Source organism: Caloenas nicobarica, chromosome Z (genome assembly GCF_036013445.1).
Source record: "Caloenas nicobarica isolate bCalNic1 chromosome Z, bCalNic1.hap1, whole genome shotgun sequence".
Classification (NCBI taxonomy): domain Eukaryota; kingdom Metazoa; phylum Chordata; class Aves; order Columbiformes; family Columbidae; genus Caloenas; species Caloenas nicobarica.
The window spans coordinates 885536-907348 of record NC_088284.1 but is presented as its reverse complement, the minus strand read 5'-3'; the positions used below and the strand labels follow the sequence as shown (position 1 = coordinate 907348).

Genomic DNA, 21813 nt, shown 5'->3' with positions numbered 1-21813 from the left:
TACACGATTCAGATTACGTATTTTAAGGTAACCCAGTTAACCAAACTTAAATTAATCGCCTAAACCTTTGCAACACTGTGCTTGGGTTTTTTTTCGCCATGTGGCTAACTTGTATCCTTAACCATCAACTGATTCATTTGTTCTTCTCCTCTGCTGACTCCTGTTGCTCAGACCTCCGGCAGCACAGGGCTGCAAGGTCTCAGCAACACCCTCAGACCCGCCCAGCAGCCCCGGAACGAGGCAGGAAACACCCGACCTGCCCACGCCACGCGTCCCCCTCCACGCCAGCCCCGCGATGTGACCCCCACGCAGGACACGCGCCCGCCCGGGCGCCGCCGAGCGCTGCAGCAATTGGGGATTTTTTTTGTCTGTTCGGAACAAAACCAGCCGGTACCGCCGGTACCCCCCGCACCCGCGACACTCACACGCGTGTCCCGCCGTCACCGGCCCCGCCCCCTGCGGAGGCCACGCCCCTGGACACGCCCCCTGCGGAGACCACGCCCCCGCGCCGCGCGCGCTCTGCCGGGCCGGCAGCGCCACCTGCTGGCCCCGAACTGAATAACCCGCTTCTGCGGATTATTTCCAATAAGAAAAATAAAACCAGCCATTCTAAAAAAGCTGCAGCCACTCAAACGTAGAAGAACCACTACCCGCCCAGTCTGAAGACTGTCAAAAATAACCAAGAGGCAGGAGTACAGTTAATGCCAGTCAACACAGCTGTGTAAAAAACACCACCTTATCACACAAGCTAATTTACATGCAAGTTTTTAGCAACATTCCATACTCAGGAAGGTAATTCAGGTATTTATTGCTTCTGTCCTGCTCAGCTTTCTGATAAGAACTGCCATTCTGACATCAAACATGCCAAGTACTTGTAAGAACCAGTGCAGACGCAGCGCTGTATTTGCTCTCTGGCAGTTCTTAGCACAAGTGCAGCAGGTCTCTGCCAACACCAGTTCAATAATCTCAGCACACAAGTAGCACAACTGCTCTTTATCTACCAGCTGAACTGGGGTGTTTGCTGTAAAACACACATGCACCCACAGATCATCAGCAACTTTTCAGCACTTCACTGGAAGCCCAACGGACAAAGCTTTGCTGGACACAGAGCCGGGGGGACATGGGGACAAAGCTGCTCTCCGAGCTGGGCAGAGCTCGCTGACACACCCAACGCAGAAATCATCCTGCACACACACATGCCGCTTACCTCAGCAAGAGTCCTGAGCAATCCCACCGTTTATTTCACCCTCCTATCCCAAGGGAACGCCAGCCCCAGGATGTACAGAAGGCTCTGAAGGGAGCGGGGAATGATTGAGCCCAAGGACAGGGAACTGCACTCGCCTGGAGCCCAGGCTGCTGAGAAACATCAGTTCCACAACCTCAGCATCACCTGAGCACGGCAGCTTTGCGAGTCCCTCTCTTCAGACTCCGGTTCCGTTACCAAACGGACCAAATCCTCAGCGTGACTTTCCCCACGAGACCAAACCCCAAAGCGCAGCAGCGCTCGTGCCACAGAACCCAGCACCACCAGGTACCACCAGCACATCGCAGCTCCAGCTTGGGGAGCCCCAGCTGCTTGTGCACAGCTCTGTCCCATGTGCCATTCAGCAAAACATCTGACAGTCACCTCTAAACATTTATTCGCATCTCTGTACATCGTTATGGAAGGTATGCATCATGCAACCAAAGAAACCACAGCAGAGTCTCAGAAACAATAGAAACTTGACTGATCCTTTACAAAGATGAGAATCACCAGGTTATCAAACCTCTCAGATATAAATATTATGAGGTAAGCAATACTTAAGATGAGGCACTTAAACAATAACCCAAGAGGTAATTAGTATACAAAATTATAAACAGAACAGTTATTCATATTGTCCTCCATTCTATTTAAAAATTATTCTGTATATACAGTGTGTTCCATGCCTTACGCCCCACGAAGGAAGCAGGAAAGATGCGGAGTGCCCATCGCTGCCTTCCACCACAGACAGGTACAGACGAGGATCCCGGGACGCAGGAACAGGAAAGCGCCGTTCACAAAGACTCCTTTTCTAGACAGCCCCCAGTTTTCCGTTTGGAGAAAATATCTGCGCTAACAGAGAGATATTACTTGGTATTAACATACAAATCTGCCAAGCCAGAACAGAACCACCCCACTGTGTTCAAGGAAGGAATGCCAATTAGGACAGGATTTAAGCCTTAGTGGGATTTATGGTAATTAGAAATGTAACAAATTTAACTTTACAAAGAAATTAATTATGCCAATTAAAACACTTAGCAAGTTTTACTGGGAATTTATACAATATTATATGTATACGGTGCTGATCAATGCCCGATTTATTAACATTATTTAGGGCATGCTTCCAAGAACATTTACCAAAGCAGTATAGGAATTCTAATTAAGATGTTTAATATTCGCAAGAAACATTTCCTTATCAAGATCCAGAGAAAAGAAAATAACCCAATAAAAAAAAAAAAGCATTTCTGTTAAGGTGCGGTGCACAAACATCTAAAGCCCCATAGCTGCACAGCTTGCTTGAGTCTGCCCGACAAACAAGGTCGATATTTTCTAATAATATTAAAAAACCAAACACTTTCACAAGACTCAAGAATTCTCGGTGCTGAACAGCTTGTGACCAACCTGTGAGTTCAGGAGAAGTGATTCAAAATGTGCCTCCTCCTCCAGCACCCTTTGAGGTGGGGAAGGAAATGGAAATTTCCAGAGCAGGTGAAGTTTTCCCTGCCTGAGAAGCGTCTGTTTGTGAGAACAACGATCCCAAGCTCACGTGGTCTTACAGCAAAGCAGACGGGATTTTCATATGGCCTCTGAAGGCCACGTTTTACTTACGTTCCACATTTTAAACTCTCTGAACAAATGCAAGCTGCATTATGTCTTCTGTTTCTAAAGACAAGCCAGTCGAGCTCTGAGGTTTAAACAGAACAAAGGAAGAGCCACAGTTACTAGAGTAACAAAATTGAACTTGGCAAAAGTAATGCATTTTATTTACAAATACATGTATGAGGATTACAACAGAAACACGCTAGGGAAACTCTGTCTCAACAAAAGCAATGATTTATTGGTAATGGCATTAAATGAAACAGACTGACAGTCTCTGGTTATGGTCAAGCAATTATCCAGGAGCTGTAGATAAAAGTGGAGATCTCTGATTGCGATAAGGCCTTCCTTCCAGTGTCTTCTGCGTCCTAGTGGCTCTCTCCCTTTTTGCCAACTACCTGATAAGAGAAAAACACAGAAATACTGCTTAACTGAAAAAAGTCCTGCCAAGTATTTTTCAAGGCAAGTCTTGAAAGAAGCAAGTGCAACTGAATTTTCAAGGAAGTGAATGCATTTAAGCATGCGTTACTGTAGCACTTGCAGAAGCTGTGGGTCCCTCTAAAAGGTTAAGAGGGATGCAAGACAAACAAGAAACTTTATGTTTAGCCCTCATATGGACAGCAAAGCATCGGTCTCATCTGGAGACGAGTTAGGAGACAGGAACTGCAACAGAACAGACCATGCTTAAAAATGTTATACACCAAGCATCCAACCTTAATACACTGTATAAAATATTACAGTGGGAAGAGAACCACTGGGTGCTCAAACAGAAGTTAGCAAGGATGCCGAGGGAAAGGAGCAATGTACCTCACTGAGAACACTCCCCTGATAACGGGGTTCAAACCTATCAAGAAATCCTGAGGTCACCTGATTTGCAGCTATTCCTTGTCAGAACAGCGTTCCTCCCCAAGCCCCGAGCTGCTGCGGGTTTAGGTGAGTGGGGGCACTGCCCAGGGCAGCCGGGTGAGACAGCACGGCTGCTGAGAGCACCACAGCATTGAGCCGTTTGTCTGAAAAGACTCAGACAGAATTCTAGTGCTCTTGCAGACCCTTGGAAGAAAAGATCCATTTATAAGCTGAAACAAAATAAAAATAAAGTCTTAAAGTTTAAGACTTCGAAGTGCAGGAGGGACCTTGGGCAAGACACCAATTCCCAGGTACTTTCCGTCTCACTAGAGCAGCACTTGTGGCTCTGACTGGTGCTGTCAGAACGCACAGGAACACAGATTTGAAGATTACACTAATGGAGCAAAGAATTTCCCTTTAGTGCTCGTAATAACACTGAAAACAAAGGGATAAAACCTTCCCTGTATTCTAACCAATTGACTCCTATAGCGAATGTGTTCAGTATTAATCACCTCTGCAGCTAAGTGACAATAAACCACACAAGACTCACACAGTCAGTAGTGATATCAGAAAACCAAACCGTTCTTCCTCATCTTCTCATCCTTCCCCTCACTGCTTTTCTCAAACTTCACCAAATTTTTCACTACGCAGCTGCTTTCGGTCAGCTGAGTTACCACTGTCACACAGTAACTGAGATCTAATCATGACAAGTACTTTTAAAGACTATTTCACCTACAAGGAACCCTTGACCGGGAGGATTTACCAAGCTGTAAATTCAAGCTAATGCTTAAGGTCAGGAAAATTCCAAACCGACAATGTGAGGAAAGAAGAATAAAAATTGGAAGCCCAAACACTTGCATTAAGATCCAATTAATGAAGTTAAAAAAAAATACAGTTAAACTTGTCAAGAAGCAATATTTATTTGTTGTGTGTTTCCAAAGCACCAAACTGTGTTCACACACAGATTAAGCCAAAAAAAAAAAAAAAAAAGAAAAACCACAGTTAAAAGATTAGGTGTTAGCAAGTGTGGAACATCAATGAAAATATTGCTGTACCAGTCTGAGGCAGAAAGGGACAACTGGCCCATGTGTATTATCTGTGAAAATCAATCACATCACTATGGATATTCTGTCATCATAGCTCAAAGAAACCCATTTTCTGACCATCCCACCCCAGCTTCCCAAAAGCAAACGGGACATTTAGACAGAAACCAAGCAGTTGTCACTGTTCCTCTCTCAGCAGACCCATGTTCCTCTGTTCACAGAAACCACGGCCGTCCGGTGTGTCCTACGCGGCCGCCCCAGCCGCCGTGCCCACGCCAAGGCTGGCGGGTTTGGAGCAGGCTGTTCTCCAACCCAAGCACCAGTCCAGAGCCTGACCGCGACAAAAACACAGCCAACCCCAAGCTTCGATACCCAGAGCAGCACTGGAAACACTCCATGACCGAACCTTCTGGAGCAGACGTGGTGGTGTTTAAAATATAAAGAAAGAGCTTGAGCAACTAAGATTGGTGGGATGCTGCTGGAGAGCCCTACCCAGGCCACACGTGTACAAACACTCACCAGCTATTTTTTCAAGTACTGTATGGTTTGCCTTTAAACGTCAAGTTCAAGATAACAGTGGGAAGGAATTTGGTAAGACTGAGAGGTAAAGAGAAGTGTTTAAGGTAAGATTTGGAGCGGGGAGCAGAGGGGAAAGATGAGTTGAGGAGTGAGAAGGCTTTTCCTGATGGCAGGAGGTGCGGAGAAGGAGGCTATCGCATCAGTGCTGGGGTTGTGGAAAGGGTGAGAGAGACGCTAGATGAGCAGAGGGAGCGAGGGAGCACTGCAAGACCACTTCAATCTTAGTATTACTGTTTAATTTCTTCTGCCTTTTTAGTTCTTTAGAAATGGGAAGTTAAGCTGAAAAACAAACAAACAAAATGTTACAAGGAAAAAAAGCAGCAGCATGTAGTGCAAATAAGCAGTTCTGAGTAGAAAGCAAGCCTTCCTTCAGGAGGGGACAAAAAACCATCCCACAACCTGCTGGTGTTCATCTGTGCGCCAGCCTCAAAACTGAGCAGCTGTGGATTTGATTCATTCATCCCAGAAATAAACAAGAACTACATGGGACATCGATGGTTGCAGGCCTTTCCACACACAAAAGCATGGCTCGAGCTCACCACAAGAGTCACAGGAACATAACACTAACTTACTGATCAAGAGTAACACAGCCCCAGAACCTTGACACTGTGAGCTGCCTGCCCAAAGCCCTGAGACCCAGCAGCAAAAGCACATCTCCAACACCAGCTACTACAACCCCAACAGTCTCTACTGGAGGAGTTCGCACGACCAGTTATGCCGTAAGTCAGAGCCTGTGTGGCCAAGAAACAGCAGCACGAACTCTTCTAGTGTTAAAGATATTTTTAAAAACAAACATGCCTTTAAATCAGGCATTTCAGAATATATTAAATATGTATAAGAAGGGAACATTCCTCCTAGCCCTCTGCTGTAGAGGGGCTGTTCACTGAAACAGGGCAAAACCTGGTCTCTCCCCACCCCTGCCTGTGCTCCACTCCCTACACTGCAGGCCGTTCTAAGCAGGAATTCTCTCCTTGGTGTCCCCCTTTTCCACCACTCCAAAGACTTCCCTCCTCCCCAGAGGATAAAAGTTACGTTGTGCAAGAAGCAGGATACACACAACATATTAAAACAAGTTTGAAAGCAGCTTTTGTAACTTTAGTGACTCAACCCAGCACCACCAACTACATGCAAAGAAGTTTTCAGAGTGAGAGCCCTGAATGGCTGGCACAGCCCTGCAGGGACACGACAGAGCCCCCAGCGCTGGAGGGGTCCCAGCTGTGACTGGACTCTGTTTTTTTAATCATATTGCAATACTATTTCTATCGTAATTAGAAGAGAAATATGAACAGTAGAGACAGACCGAGACGAGGGAGTGAGACACATGAAAGCAGTGAGTAGTGTGGGTAACTACTCGAGGAGATGAAAAGAACAATACGGTTTCCCAGTTAATCTACAAACCTAAATATAATTAGTGCCCAACACTATATTAAGGTTTCATAGCTGACAGGATCACTGGAAGAGAGGAAACAGAAGTTAAAATTCCTAAGAGCACTGCAGCTCTGTCAGACTACACATCCCATTTGTTATGATGAAATATTTCAGCAGCCTAATATTAAAGCTACACGTTCAGGAAGCAAACAAGAATTTACATGCAGCATCAACGAGGATCTGAATTGAGACAGGATTAGCCACTTCATAGGTTAATGGCTGGACTCCATGACACTGAAGGCCTTTTCCAAGCCAAATGATTCCGATTCCACAATTCCATAGCCCGGGAAGATCTGTCCCTCTGCTGAGCACCGCTCTGCCCTGCACTTGTTGCAAATAAACTCCCAGTACTTTTGAAAGCAAAACTACTCTGCAGAGCTTACAGAGAACTGAAAGTGAGACAGAGAACAAACCCCAAGTCAGTACCGTCCCGTCCCCCTCACGACACCACCAGGAAGTACTGCAGATGAAGCACGTTAAATGAGTAACTGCACAACTCGTTGCAAAAGAGTTGCATCAAACAAAAAATGTAAGCAGACTGTAAATCAATTAACATATTTCAAGTTCTGGGAGAATTGGAAGCGCTATATTAGGAAGGTCTAAAATTGATATCCAGTTAACTTTAGGACATTAGAACGACTTTTTCAAAGACTTCAAGTGTCATTGAAAAGCAGCAAAACCTGTTAAATGTCTACTTATTAACCTAATTATTACCTGCAAAGATATTAAGTTTTACATGTAGAAGTTAAGATCATGTTTGACGTTAAAAATACCAAGTACATGACAAGTGGGTGAGCGTTAGTGTTTTTAACCTTCTGAAGTTACAAATTCTGTGCTGCTTTCAGTGTTACTGGTCACCTCCACAGGAGTCCGTAGGCATGTGTGACAGCAGTATTTGCCCTTTTAGAAAGGCTACTAAGTTTTAAAGCACTTTACTTTAAAAAGACTTAACTACATTATGAAAAAGTTGTAAGTAGTGTTAAAGTTTCAATCCTTTCGAACCCATTTCACGTTCTCAAAAAAAAAAAATCACCAATTGAGAGTACCTTATTGTTCAGCACTAGTGTGTCTAAAATCATATTGTTACAAGTTGTTTCCTCCATTTCCTCTTTAAAAAGCAGATGTTTAATGTAACAGGCATCTTGTGACCAGATCTCAAGCTTAATGTTGCCCAGAGAATAAAAACCTTCAAAGTAGAAGTCAAGTCAAGCCCAGGGAGCCTGTTTAGTTTGTACATGCAACTGCTTCTCTACTTCCCAAACACCATCAGAGAACAAGTTTCAAAACCAAGGCATAAATCTCACAGCTGTCAAAAAACCCAACATTGTCTATAGCATATACAACTGGGCAGTCCCTCAAGTTTTCACACGTACATTCTTGTCCGTTATTTTGACAAAGCTGATGAACAAAAACTTGTAAGAAAGACCAAAGAACTGTAAGATGAAGCTACACATTTTCTTTTGGATGCCAAAACTACCATAAGTTGTGGAACTGTACTACCAACCAAGCGCATGTGTTCCGTCAACCCATTTTTGAGTAGATTTTAAAACACTCAGAAGTGTTTTGAAGAAAGGACTCACTCGCTTGAAGTCGTTCATATTTGTTGCTTGGACTGGAGTTCCAATAAAGGTGAAGTATGTAATTCTTGTTGTCTCTTCATCACCATGATTGGACTGGACAAACAACTAAAGAAAAACACCCAAACACAAGAGTTAAGGTAAACTGTCCATCCTTGAATTAATACATACAAACATTAGGTGTGCAAGATTTTTGAACTAACCAACGCTTTTTCCAATTATAAAGGTCTCTGTAACCTTTAGGGAAGCTACAGTCCCCTTACTTGAAGCAATGATTATACAGAATGCTAATCTTTTCCTGGTAGTTGGTTAAAAACCCACACGCACAGCTTCCAAAGCCCAGGAAGTTCTCAGCCCTCAGACCAGGAGCGGTACTTACAGTTACACTGTTCACATTCTGGAATTTTACATAGCGCAGCTGGATAATACCGTCTTCTTTGATATCATCTGCTGTCAGCTCCAGGGCTTGAGTCGGCTCACTTCTTTCTGCTTCTTCAAAATCCATAGATCGAGGAAGGTTGATAAAGATTTTTACGTACTTTGGACCTTGCCCTGTGTTAAAATACAGGAGTGGTATTCCAGTGTTTAAATAGATTTTCAAAATGCTGCTTGAGAAGCCCTTGCTCATCACAGTCTCTAGATCCTACTCAAGGAAAGCCTGAGTTTCAACAGCTCCGGTATCTGCCCTGCCAATCCTACAGCACCGCCCTGGACAGTGAAGTACACCCCAAGCTGTACTGCTCACCCATGTGTCACAGAGAATTCCACACAAAAAATCCAATAAAAACTCTAGAAATAATAGTTTTGCTGTCATATGACACCTGAACGTTTTATGTAATTTTATAACATAAACTGACCTACCAGAAAAACAAAGCTATGCCTTTCAGTAGCTCTCACATTAATTCTTAGAGTAAATATAAGTTTCTCTTTGCAGCATACAGAACAACAGTAACTACTTATATTTGTGTTATACAAATACCCACGCAGGAAGTCAGTGAAAAATGAATGATACCATTTGTTACGTAATTCATTTACAATGAACTTAACTGAAGCTACTATGGGATTCTCAGAAGGTTCCAGGGACAGTGTCATTTTTAGAAAATTCAGCTAAACACAGGCAAAGCTTTAGTCTCAAAGATATGATTGAACAGACATTTCACTCACCATTATCTGGCCCCTGAAGTTTCATAGAATAAAGCTTGACAGGTTGACTAAAAGCGACAGTAATAAGCAGCTGTGGAGAAAAGAGTTGCTGTTAAATACTGTCTTCTCCATTCTTAAAACCAAACATAGCACAATAATTAACTAGAAATGAGTTTGAGCTTTGAAATAAAGTACTTACCTCTGCTATATTCCACACGTACACTAGTTTGTCCCTTTAACATATCAGCAAGTGCTACTTGGCTTGGAATTTTTTCCATACATAAAGGGATGTGAAACTGGAAAGGCTACAACCACCTTTGTATACTAATTTCACTTATATCCTACTGTCATCTCCACTCTTTCTTACACTACCATAATTACATAAAGCAGACAAGTTTTTCAAAAAAATGCTTGCAGAACAGACAATCATTGAAAACCTCACTTAAAAATATCTACTGTACCTGCTCATCACAGTCTGATTCCAAGTAGGTAGAGTCTTTACGTAAACAATTATCAAATCCGTGCTCATCACTCTCATTAAGACATTCACAGCCGGCTTTATTGATAAATGGCATTAAATCCATCTGAAAGGAAAGGCAAGAGCATCGCTGAGTGCATGATAAGTGTGCCATCAACTCATCTGGGATTAGTAAGCATCGGAATGAATGAAATTCTTCATTCAACAGATTAAAATAACACGACATACAGAAAATCTCACGGGTTTCTCTCAAAAGATATTACGAACAAAAGCTACGAATGCTGTAGTACTCAGACGTGCCCTGTTCATAACCGAATGACATTTCCCCCCCCCCATTCAAAATCCCCCATCCCTGGGACACACGCTTGCTGTTCTGAGAATAACAACTGGGGCTCAGGGAGGATTTTCAGATGCACTTTAGATAACAAGACCACAGCATTGTTAAGTCACACCACAGCATAGACGAACTGACACCAGGCTGGAGCTGTCATCAACTTCACCAAAAAAACCCAAGACCAAACAGAAATGGGCCTCCCCAAAAATCTACGATATATTGCAGAACCAATTAAAAGATCACCACTACTGTTCCTACTGGCTTTATATGCAAAGCTAGCCTTATGTTACATCTTTCTCAGCACTGTATACCAATTATGAAACCTTCCCCTACTCCTTTCTCCATACACTTTGTTAAAAAACACAAAACAACAGAAAACACAATTCACCACAAACTAGCTTTTTATTGCTCAGCTCTTTACAAAAGAGTCCAACTAAAAGCTTTAACATACACACTCTTTAATGAACGCAGAGTGCTTATCCATGCTCCACACCTCAACCATTTAAAAGGCGGTTTTACTGCAGAGCCAGAATCACCTGTATCCCTTTCCAGATAACCAGAATTTTTTACCTGCAACTGTGGTAAACCAAGTCCAACTGACACACAATGGGCCAGGCTGAAAATCACATATTTCACATGTTAAGGCCTGAAGACAGATTACCAACATCTCGCACCACAATAGTACAAACTCGAGATCAGCGTACAGTCATAGGACAGTCCAAACATTAAAAGCTAAGGGAACAACCAGAGCAACTTTTCAACATTTTTGACAAAGTCTTTTCCCACAGACATTTTTACACTTTAAAAAACATTTTGGGAAGCCAGACTGGGACATCCGAGAAGAGGAAAGAAGCAGAACAGGCAGCTGCAGCCAGAAGTTCATTGTAAAACACGAAATTCATTATTTTAATGACTAACAGCTATGTGTGGAGATTTTTCATAAAACTTTTTACGATTCTGTAACCATACTTACTGAATATGTGCATTTTAATTATTTAATTTTGTCTGAAAAAAGGAAGCCCAGACAAATGATCTTCTTAAAGCCACAGGGAACTTGCAGTTTTGCCTAAAGTAGTATTATTTGACTCACTATGTTTAAAAAGCAAGAGATTTTTTAAACGTTCATGTTATGCAAACAATCAATCTAAAGAGATACATACATATCCTTTTGGAATATCTGTATCTTCATTGTTTCCAGGGTCATTTTCCAGGTGCTGTTTTATTTTTTCTTCTAAACCTACAGCATCTGCTCCTTGGTATTGGTCGATTCGCACTTTGTTTCGGAAAAACAGAAAAGTTGGTGTTGCCGATATATTATTGGTAGCAGCTGTTCCCTGGAATGCAGAAATCGGTTACAAGTGTTACCTAATAGAGTATTACCAACATCAGACAGAAAAAATGAGCTTGCTTACCTAGCTAAGAATGCACGCACCAGATATCAATCAAGCTCCATCACCTCAAACATCGCAGACAATATTTCTTATTTTATAAGGAGCTTCAACTCAGATAACAATTTTAAATTCATTTAATTTCTTCAGATCCTCCCAAATCTTTATGAATTTGGGCATTCTTCGAATGGACTTCCCACTGTCACTGTTATGCACCCATGGTAGTTTTTCCAAAGCTTTCCATAATTTAGTGTCATTTGCAAACATTGTTACCACTTTCATATTCATCTCCATTATAATTTGTAGTAACTCAAGACACTTTCTTTCAACATACCATTGTTGATTTTTGTTAACGACCCTTAAGTCAATCAATAGCTCACCTGCAAGACTGTTGTCTGTTGAAAACAGCTGAGTACCACTTGAGCAGAATCTGCTCCCACTAATCATATCAGTTTATTGCATTCTTCACTTTGCTCAATAATTACACCAATATCTGTTTGGGAAGACTTACTCTTTAATTCATACTGATACTATCGTTTACACTTAGCAGTATTATCTAAATACTACGAGCAGCAGGAACTGCTCAAGTCCAAATGAAGGATGTCACAGTGGTAACTGCGAGAATACTTTTCTAAATCAATGTGGTTTTTGTTCACATCTTGTACATGTCCCCAGTTTGGAGAATTTCACAGTATGGCTATTTGTGATTCACCAAACGTGTCAACAGCCACAGGAGATGACTCTCAGTATACGGGCTGAACACTTTTCCTTCAGTTTCCCATTCACTCCATTGTCTGCTCCTTCCCTTGTAACTGAAAACATGGGTTTGAATACCAACCTGGCACTGATGTACATCTACTTCCAAAAAAGTTGCCTGGGGGTATTTGTTACTCAGCGCATTGAAAGCTGGGGCTATCCTTAAACAGGGGCCACATCTGGGAAAACAAAAAAAAAAAAGCACTTTAAGTTAACTGCAACTTTTCTTGAAAAACATCTGCCCCAAATAGAATTAGCACATTCACGTTCCTACTGATATCCTTGGTACATGGTAAAAATAACCTTCCTACCTGGCTGACAGATGGTGAGCAATCCCGGTGATACAATTAAGAGTGACATTTAGAAACACATCACCAAGCGTTAAGTCCCACTTCCTCAGACAGTTTCAATGTCACATGATTAGCTTCACCTATTAATTAATACTAACTTCATATTTTCCAGCTAATGGGTTTAGCTCCAGCCTCTTCTACCACAAGCCAAAGTCCTGCTAACTGCAGTGACATAAGGGAGGGCAAAGAGTTGCCTGCTTTTCCTGAAACAGCAAAAAAAGCTCTTAGCAGAAAACTAGTACAAGCACTCCACCTACCACCTGTGAGAAAATAATGTCCATGGTAAAATGTCTATGTATGACTTGAAATGTTTAACAGTAATAACGTATCAAATCTTTGCCAGGAATGATAAAATTCTTACTCTGTTAAATCTCACTTACTACAACTGTAACCAGTTAGTATCAGACTTTTATTTGGCCCTGGTAGAACAGACCCAACTTCTGCTGACTTCACTGTGTCAACCTGGCTGAAAATATGTACTTGTTAATTATTATACCTTTGCTGGCACAGATGAAGTGTACAGACACAACCATCCTGCAAAGGACTATTCTCACAACTCGGCTTGTCGTGAAAGAAGCAATTAAAAAACAAAACAGCAAAAAATCCCCGTGGAAACTCCTTCCAATAGCATATAACACAGGCCACATCTAAACCAGAGAGCTCTGGCAATGCCAATGCACCAAGAGGTGCAGCAGCACGGATGAGACCTGCTCCAGCTTTCCTGATACCCCGGGTCTGGATCCGCAGCGGCGCAGCAAGGCTGACTCATAGGGATTTATATCCTGAGCCACCAAGCCATTAATCCAACAGGAACCTAAAACACCGGGTTGTCAGCAGCCAGGACATTTCCTGGGCACACGAGTAGGCAGCACGACGGGGCTCACCAGCACCGCTGCACTGAGGGATGAAAGTCACTGACTCAGAGATAATCCCAAGCCCAGAACTAAGCAGCAGCGACCAGATCTCAGACGTGTATATCGATGCTTTTGTCAGCACCCATTTGGGTGCACAGCTGGCGATTCTTGCAGTCTCTTCTACCGGAATATAACACCTTTCACCAGCTCTTTCAGAACATTAGACCTGAATTCTCTCGAGCTCCATTAGAAATGGAATGGTTCAGCTGTACCTTTAAATAAGGGGTGGAAAGCTAAAGACAAAGAGCACAGGCACTAAAGGTAGCAAGGTGCACTCTGAAGGCCGGGACCCCCCAGCGCTACCACTATTCTCCCCAATTCCGCAGATTACCACGACTAACGGAATTATCAGGCTTCCCTTCGGCCACCAACCCATCCCCGCCACACGCCAGTTGTACTTCACGCCCCTGTCAAGCACGGGCAAAAGAACATCGGTGTGCCCTGGGCAAAAAGGATGAAGAGCTAGGGAGGTCAGGGGAGGCGGAAGCCGTTCTGAGGGGCCAGCAAGCGGGGCCCGGCTGGCGGCAGCGCCCCGGCCTGCGGACGGGCCTCAGGCCGGCGCAGAGCTTGGCGCACCTGCGCAACGGGCCCGGGAAGCCGGTCCAGCTGCAAAACCGCGAACTTAACACCAGAAACAGAAAACATCGTTCTGGCGCTGTGACTAGACTTACACGCTAAGGACAAAGGGTGTCACTAGCGCTAAAAAAACAACAGTTCACAGCTCTCACGCACAGCGGCTGGTCAGTGACAGAAATAATACGGCGTTTTGCCCCCAAATTGCGCGTCCCAACTTTGAAACCTCGCCGAGAAACCGCATAAAAACACCGGACCCCCCCGGCGGCTCCCCGCAGCCCCGGGCCGGGAGCGGCCTCCGGTGCGCCAGGCCCAGCGCCCGCCCCCCGCCGCCGCCGCGGGACCGGGCACAGAGCGGGGCGGCGGCCACCGCGAAGGGACCCGGGAGCCCACACGGAGCCCGCACCCCGGCCTCGCTCACCCCCGCATGGTGAACTTCACCACGGCCAGGCGGGAGCCGGCAGCGCTGAGCTCGGGCTGGAACTCGGTGTCGTTGGCGATCACCTTCACGCCCACCATCCTGGCCGGGCGGCGGTGCCGGCCTCGCTAATGCAGCGTCACGGCGGGAAGCGGCGGCCCGGCATGCACGGCCCGGCATGCACCGCGCGGCGCAGGCGCGCCCGCCCCGCGGGCATCCGGAGGGCGGGGCGGGCCGCCCGGCCGCCGCCATTTTGAGAGCGGGCAGAGAGCGAGGGGGCGGAGCCAGCGCCAGCCCGGGAGCCATTTTAGTCAGGGGCAAGCGCGGCGCGCCGCGCCATCTTGGTGTGGGGCACGTGGCGGCTGAGGGGGGTTCACACGGACAAAAAGCCTGCAGCAAACGCGTTGTTTTTGCTCAAGCAATAAAGTCAGCAACCTACCGCATCTCCTTAGCATGGTCCGCTGACACCGCCCAGAGAGCAAACCCAGCTCAGGTAGGCTGCTGTGCTTTATTTCACGTGAAAGTTGGAAAACACGTAGGGCGGGAATTCCCTCAGAATGTGCGAACTTCAGGGTCGTTCTGATGTTCTCATCAGCTAGTTTCTGTGACACTGTGGGGATGACACTCCTCTTTTGCAGATATAACATGTATCTTTTAGTTTCCTGATACTACAGGTATTTATAAAGCAAAGCGAGCGTGATAACTGGAAAAATTAGGAGCCGTAATTGCTCAGCGGCAGTCAGGGAAAAGTAATGGTAATTAGTGAAATATTTATATTAACAACGTTCCAGATGAACTGAGTAAAACCGGCAATTAACCGCGGCGCTTTCTCTCCCCGTTCTGCAATGTCATTACTGACAACGCACCCGCAGCTCTGCGCAGGCGCAGAACAGCCGTCTCCCTGCCCGGCGCAGCGCCGCTCCCGCCGCGCCGAACCCCTCCGGGAACTGCCGAACCCCTCCGGGAACTGCCGAACCCCTCCGGGAACTGCCGAACCCTTCCGGGAACTGCCGAACCCGAGCTGTTCGCCGCACCCTGGTGCTCCCGCCGCCGCCTCCTCCGGGCTCCGCCGCGCGGTTGCCATGGTGACGCCTCTGCCTGCCGTCAGTCGCGCCGGCCGGGGGCTTTGCGACAGCGGCGGCAGGAGTCGCGGCAGCCGGCGGTGTCAGCTGGTCGCCGCACCGGGCGGGGGCGCGGCAGCGGGCTCCTCCGCACCGGGCCCCTCCGCACCGCCCGGCGGGACAGGTGAGTGCCCGCCGGCTGCCGGCAGCCCGAGCGCAGAGGGTGCCGTCCTTCGTGGGCGGGCGGAGGCCCCCGGTGAGGAGGGACGGCGGCGGGACCGGCGCGTTGTGCGGGGGCCTGGCCGCGGGGCCTGGCCCGGCCTGGCCGCGGGTGACCGGGCCGGTGCCGCTGGCCGAGCAGCGGCGCAGTGCGGGCCCGCAGCCCCGCCAGCAGCCCGGGCCGCCTCCCGGTGCCCGGGACCGGCTCCGTCCCGCGGCCTGTACGGGTCTCGGGCTTCCCGCGGGTTTGAGCCCAGACCGTCCGTGCGTGCCGCAGTGCCCGGGGCCGGTGGGCAGCGGCCCGTCACTAACCTGAGCCCTTTCTCCCTTAGCAGAGGTACTGAAGGGGTGACCCTTCGTACGGGAACAGGACTGTGGAGCGACCCGAATTTCTTTTATTGCCAAATTCTCGTTATGTCAGGGCTTCTCTAATCTGTTTCCTTTTTCTGTGATAGTAGCTGGGGATATGATGTAGAGTTTGCTTGACGACTGCTTTGGATAACCGTCCTTCATGTGATCATGACAGTTTTAAACAGGAAAAACATATGTGGGTTTAATGTGTCATCAAGTTAAGAGCCAGCAAAACCTGCAAATGGCTTTCAAAGGTATCAACTGTAATGAAGGATTTAGAGCCCCAAATTATGATTTCCTCTTCTTTCTTGTTTTGTAACCTTTTTCGTATAGAGGGAATTGTGTTTTTTGGGGAATAACCAATGTTACCTTCATATTGTTAAATCATTTAAAATCAGATGTTTGTAGTTACTTGCTCAGCTGTAGCAAGGGACAAGCAATAATGTGTCATTGGATTGTCCCTGTTGTTACTGCCAGCTGAAAGTTAAGGAAGAACTTGTGTCCTAACTGGTTACTTGTCTGTTTCTGGTTTGGAACACAAGTTTGTGTTTGTTGACTTTCATTTTGATCTTGAGTGCTTTGGGAAGGTTTGGCAGTAATGTTTACAGTCTTTTTATTTAAATTACTATAATACATAACAGCCAGTTCAGGGCAGGGAGCTCTGTGACAAGTACTGGCTCAGGGTGCTGAAACACAGAGGTTCTGTGCTGTAGCACTGCAGGTTGGATGCGGCTGTTACACGTAAATCCATTTAAAGAGATGTAGAGTTGCTGGCTGCACATGTGGAGAAGCTCCTGATTTAGGGGAGAAGCAAAGAAGGCTTCAGGTGATGAGCTTTGAATCAACAAAGAACATGGAGATAGGTGGCACTGGTTTGTTAATCCCTAATCAGCTTAGCGAGAATATTGGGCTGGCTCGTTAGCTGTTGTCACCTGGATTGAAATCACCTGCCCACTTCATGTAAACCTCAGTGTAGCAGAACAGTTCAGACCGAGTGCAAAGCAGCAGGTTAGTTCTCTCCTGCAGAGATGTGTAGTTGTGTTTTAGTGAGTAGGGTTAGCGAGGTCAGTGTGAATATTCCCAGCAGTAACATTAGGGGTGCTGTGTTTGTGGAACTGGGGCCCTGGACAGTCTTTGTGCCTCTTGGGAGTGGGGGGATGCATCAGCTGCCCTGGAGAGCTGTTGGGGTTTAATTTTCTTCTCCCTACCCCATTAATCCCTTTCCTCCATCCCCAAGTGTAAAACAGAAAAAGGTAACTTGTAATTAAATTTAAAATAATCAAATTTTTATAAAATGCATTGGATTATTCAAATGGAAGCCATGATGTAACAGAAATGAGCCTTTACCGTAAATGCATGGTTGTCTTTATGTAAATGGTTTTAGGAGGCGTGTTACAATGCTTAACTAATGTCTTTTTGAATGAGAGATTCCGTATGCGTGAAAAATATTAGGCATAAAAATTGCTGTTCATTTGAAAATACGCAATCCACTTAGGAGGTTTGTCCCAGTGTCATGGATGGCAGCCATCTCTGTACTTACCGGGGGCAAATCTGAATAATAATGTCATTTAAATTCTGCTGAAAATACAGAAAAATGGCATTAACATGTGGTAAACATTGATAGGGAAGGGAATGATTTATTCTTAACCTTTCTGAATTGCTTTGTTTGAACACGAGCACCGTTAGATTTGTTTAAAAGCAGATGTTCATTTGGCAGCGTTTAATGGTTCGTTTTGGAGCTGTTACATACTGAGAGCATATATGATAAAGAAACAGTCAATTCATGGATTTATTTTTTGGCCAGTTCTTCTAGTGTCCACACATATCCTGAGTTGAATTCTTTATATGTGTGTGCTTTAATTGAAGTAAATGTGTTTGGAAAGAGCCCTTCTTGGCTTTTGCTGTGCTCCGTTCAAACAAAGGCCGATGTACCTATCTTTGTACTTTTTCCCCCAAAGGAGGGTTCCTTTCCCCAGCCCTCCCCATGGTGCTGCTGGGTGTCCGTGTGCAGGGCGAGATCACTGCTGGCTTCTTACCCTATGGTAATTCTGTCTGGGTCCTTTTCCGGGCTGTAAAAATCCTTATTCTGGGTGCCAGTTCAGAGTATATAACTTGAGGCTTCCCATCATGACTGAAAGTTGCGGGACAAGCTGAGGAAATTGCCAATAAAATGTTCCTGTTCCACAAGCAGTTTGTGTACAGATGGAGCAAGGCTTGTGGGGTTTGTTTTTCTGGTCCTGCTGTCACTTTGAAAGATAAAAGTATATGCAAAAACCAGACAGACAGGAATGCCAAATGCTTTTTAAAACGCTGGAATTAGTTTGCAGGTGTGAGTCGTGGCAGAAGGTGACAACCCATCTGATAAAGGCTCTGAATCCTGCTGTGGGTGTGTGCAGAATCTTTTTACTTAGCTGTCACGCTGATTTGCTGCCCATTGGATTTCCTTTGTGTGACAGATGAGGCAGAGGACCAGCCGAGTTCCATGGCTGGCACAGAAACAATAGTTACAAAGCTCTCTGGCCGTGAATCTGACTTTTGTCTTTATACCCTGCCTGTCCTACCTGAGTGGCTTGAACAGTGACCCGCTGCTGACTTGACGCTGTCTGTGCCTCTGCCGTGTAACTTCACCAGCAGACTGGGGTTTGAAATTACTGTGTTCTGGTTGTCGTCTGGTTCAGTGAGTTAGCTGTGATTTACCATAGCTTACTAGTCCTGAAAGGGCTCGTTAGTGTTTAGAGGGCTATGGCTTGATAAAGGTGTTTATGTGAGGCTCTGATTCAGTACTCAATATCTTGTACTTGAGAAATCAGTTTAATAGCTTTACTCAAATAGGAATTTATCCCAGATTATGAAATTTGCCTAAATGCCAGCCTTAGTGCAGTTGAGAGTCACTTGGCTATTCTACCAGATTAGCACATTATTCTTAGGTTTTTTGGATCATCTGTTAGTCCAAGGTATCACTTTAAATACAAAGAACATAACTGAGGTGTCTGGCAAAATAGGTGCAGGTATGCCTTTATACAAAAATAAATGTACACATACCCCTGCCTACAAAAACACAAAGTCATTCTTTTATTGTGTGTTTGGGGCAAAGAAACCGGGATTGTGGCACTTGTGGAAATGGTAGAGAAAAATTTGGCAATCTCGGTGAAGACAGAGGGATGTTTAGCACGAAGAACTCAGTTTGACGTCTCCATTTTCCAGTTCCAACTTTCCAGTTCCCTTTTCTGCAAACCCAGTTTTTTCTAGGGAGGTATAAATAACTCAAAGGTGGGGTTTCATTGGTAACGATTGGCTGCCTTTTTGACCGTTTGTCAATGGGACAGTGTCTGTTTGCTACTGTAGTTTGTCATCATTGATGTAAAAAATAAAATATTGATTGTTTACAGACAGTGAGGTTTGGTTTTTGCAGGGGAGGTATTTGGTGTTTGCCGGTGATAGCAAAGGGTTGGTCTTTGTGGACTGAATTCTGCAGCTGTTAAAATGAGCTTGTGGTATTTTCTGAAAATGAAGTTTTTAATGAAGTTGTTGCGGTACCATAATAAAAAACTAGAAGGAAAGAGGTAGTTTTTCTTTTTACTCTCTCTCTCCCAAGGGTTGATATTAAATATTCTAAGAATTCTGCTTCTCTTAGATGCAAGTGTTGAAATGTGAATATCTGTGAGCCTTTAGAAAGTATGTTGCTGTTCATGTTTTCAGTGCTTTCTCTCGTGTTTTTCTGCATGGAAAATATAAAATACATGTATGTGCTAATACTTTAGTATGTTTTAATATCCTGTACGTTCCTTTTGAAAATTCAGTTTAAGTACTGATTTCTAGTGTTGCTGATTTAACTGTTTCTCTAAGCAGTTTGGCAGAGCATTAGGCTGACTGTCCAGGTACAATTTTGTGTCCTGGCAGGGCAGGTTCTGTGTTCGTTGCGAAGTGCAGCCGTGTGCGTGTCCGAACCGCCCGGGTCACCGTAGATACTGAGCTTTGCTCCCTGACCTGGGGCAGGACAGAGGGAAAGGAATGAGAAGAGATGTTTATGTTGCTCATCAGCGTTTTGTTTTATTTCACTACAAAAAACAGGTGGTAAAAGACTTAAATGAGTGCTTTTGTTTGGTTGGTTTGGTGATTTTTTTTGTTGTTGTTTATGATTGCATTTCTTTCTATTACATCTTAACACTTTATTTCTGGTTTTCAGTATATTTTTATGGTTATTTCACTCTAAATCAAGTATTTTTAGATTTGTAGCTCTTGGTAAGGTCACTATATTCTTTAACATTTTTTTAATTATTGTATGGTTCTGTACTGCGGTCATCCAGACAGAACAATTGATCTGCCGTTGCATAATGATGAACGATGAATCATTTCCAGGCGGGTTTTACCCCTGCTCATTCCAGGCTATGCCGCAGTGGGTTAAGTGCTTGATGGCCTTTCTTTTATACTTTTCCATTAAATAACAACTCTGAATAAGTAGTTGTTAATGAAGATAGTCTAATCGGATGCATGAAAAGAGTTGGCATAAAATGGCACTTTGCAGTAAGTGAAATAGCTGGTTTTGTGTTATGGATTTGTGAAGAACCACAGTGCGTCCCCTGCAGTTCAGAGGCCCCGGGAGCTGCTTCATCACTTGCTGTACTTAGTTATTCATTATTCTGCTCCTGCTGCTGTCCCGTCCCCTGTTTTTCCATGTACGTTATGGTGTTGGATTCCCCTGGCTGCACAGGTACTTTGCACTAGGGCTACAGGCAGCGCTTGTCTAAATTAATAAACAACTCCTTTCTTGTACAAATTGCACTGTCACTTTTATATAGATGAAAGACGACATGAATTTACATTGGACTTCGTGTAGTAGAGTAAACTCCAGTGTTTTGCAATAGAAGGTATTTGTGATGCTAAAGCACTTGTTGAAGCGTGGGTGTCCCCGCCGGGGTGACACAAGATGAGAAAAGGTCAAGTTCATGGTTGGTGCCAGCAACATCTGCGGAGCTTCCTCTGTTTGCATCAGATGGGAGTTTGTCACCCAGGGGACACAGCAGCCTGGCTTAGGCTCAGGATCACCTTTATTTTCCTTTGGTCATAATGCGGCATTTTTTTCCCCTCTTCTGTAGTGCTGTAAGATAGGCTTATATATCTCTGAACAAATGCAAATATTGCTGCATCGGTCAAGCAAAAGAAGGATAGGTGTCTATCTGTAGAAAGACAGAACAATATGCATTTAAAAGTATTTCTTTGGTGAATTCTGCTTGTGTTTGTGTTTCTACTCCTTCTCTAAATGAGAAATTCTGTTCTGGTTTGAGCCTGGTAAATTCAGAACATAAACCTCTGCAAGACTGTACGTTGGGCACGTTTATTTATTTCTGTAGCACAACTGTTTCACCCATTCATTTATCACAAATGCTCCAGGCAGTAGCTTTCCAACTCCCAGTTGTGCGGTGGCAGAGCAGAGTGACTGCACAGCTGTTGGAGTGCAGAACAAGAGACCCATGAGAACATGGCAGTTGTTCTGGATGTGTCTTCTGTGCCGGATGCCT

General features: G+C 44.9%; 2 protein-coding genes across 6 annotated transcripts in view; one reads left to right on the top strand and one right to left on the bottom strand.

The window, feature by feature from the left end:
- Positions 1-2975: 2975 nt before the first annotated feature.
- Positions 2976-14836, bottom strand: TXNL1 (thioredoxin like 1). 2 transcript variants are annotated; one of them, XM_065656438.1, is made up of 9 exons: positions 14667-14836; positions 12491-12587; positions 11425-11598; positions 9914-10036; positions 9474-9543; positions 8689-8861; positions 8313-8417; positions 4738-4778; positions 2976-3234 (listed from the first exon to the last, which is right to left on the bottom strand). In XM_065656438.1, exons 1-9 carry the CDS (start codon positions 14762-14764, stop codon positions 3231-3233), a joined length of 885 nt encoding a protein of 294 aa, XP_065512510.1. In that variant the 5' UTR covers positions 14765-14836; the 3' UTR covers positions 2976-3230. The 2 variants fall into 2 exon arrangements, with proteins under 2 accessions (XP_065512510.1, XP_065512511.1); XM_065656439.1 differs by lacking the exon at positions 4738-4778.
- A 187-nt stretch (positions 14837-15023) lies between these two features.
- Positions 15024-21813, top strand: part of WDR7 (WD repeat domain 7) — a 72904-nt gene continuing 66114 nt past the window's right edge. For 3 of the 4 annotated variants that reach the window (XM_065656123.1, XM_065656122.1, XM_065656120.1), the window contains exon 1: positions 15024-15156. The gene's annotated coding sequence lies outside the window, so the exon portion shown is untranslated. Of the gene's footprint in view, positions 15157-15856; positions 15909-21813 lie in introns of those variants that run through there. The other variant, XM_065656119.1, reaches the window with a different exon arrangement.

Coding starts and splice junctions, on each gene's coding strand:
- TXNL1 (XM_065656438.1), bottom strand. CDS start 14,764: ATGGTGGGCGTGAAGGTGATCGCCAACGACACCGAGTTCCAGCCCGAG. Junction 8,862..9,473: donor ACTTCAGGGGCCAGATAATG/GTGAGTGAAATG, acceptor ATTTTAACACAG/GGCAAGGTCCAAAGTACGTA. Junction 4,779..8,312: donor ATATGAACGACTTCAAGCGA/GTGAGTCCTTTC, acceptor TGATTTTCACAG/ATAATACACATGGGCCAGTT.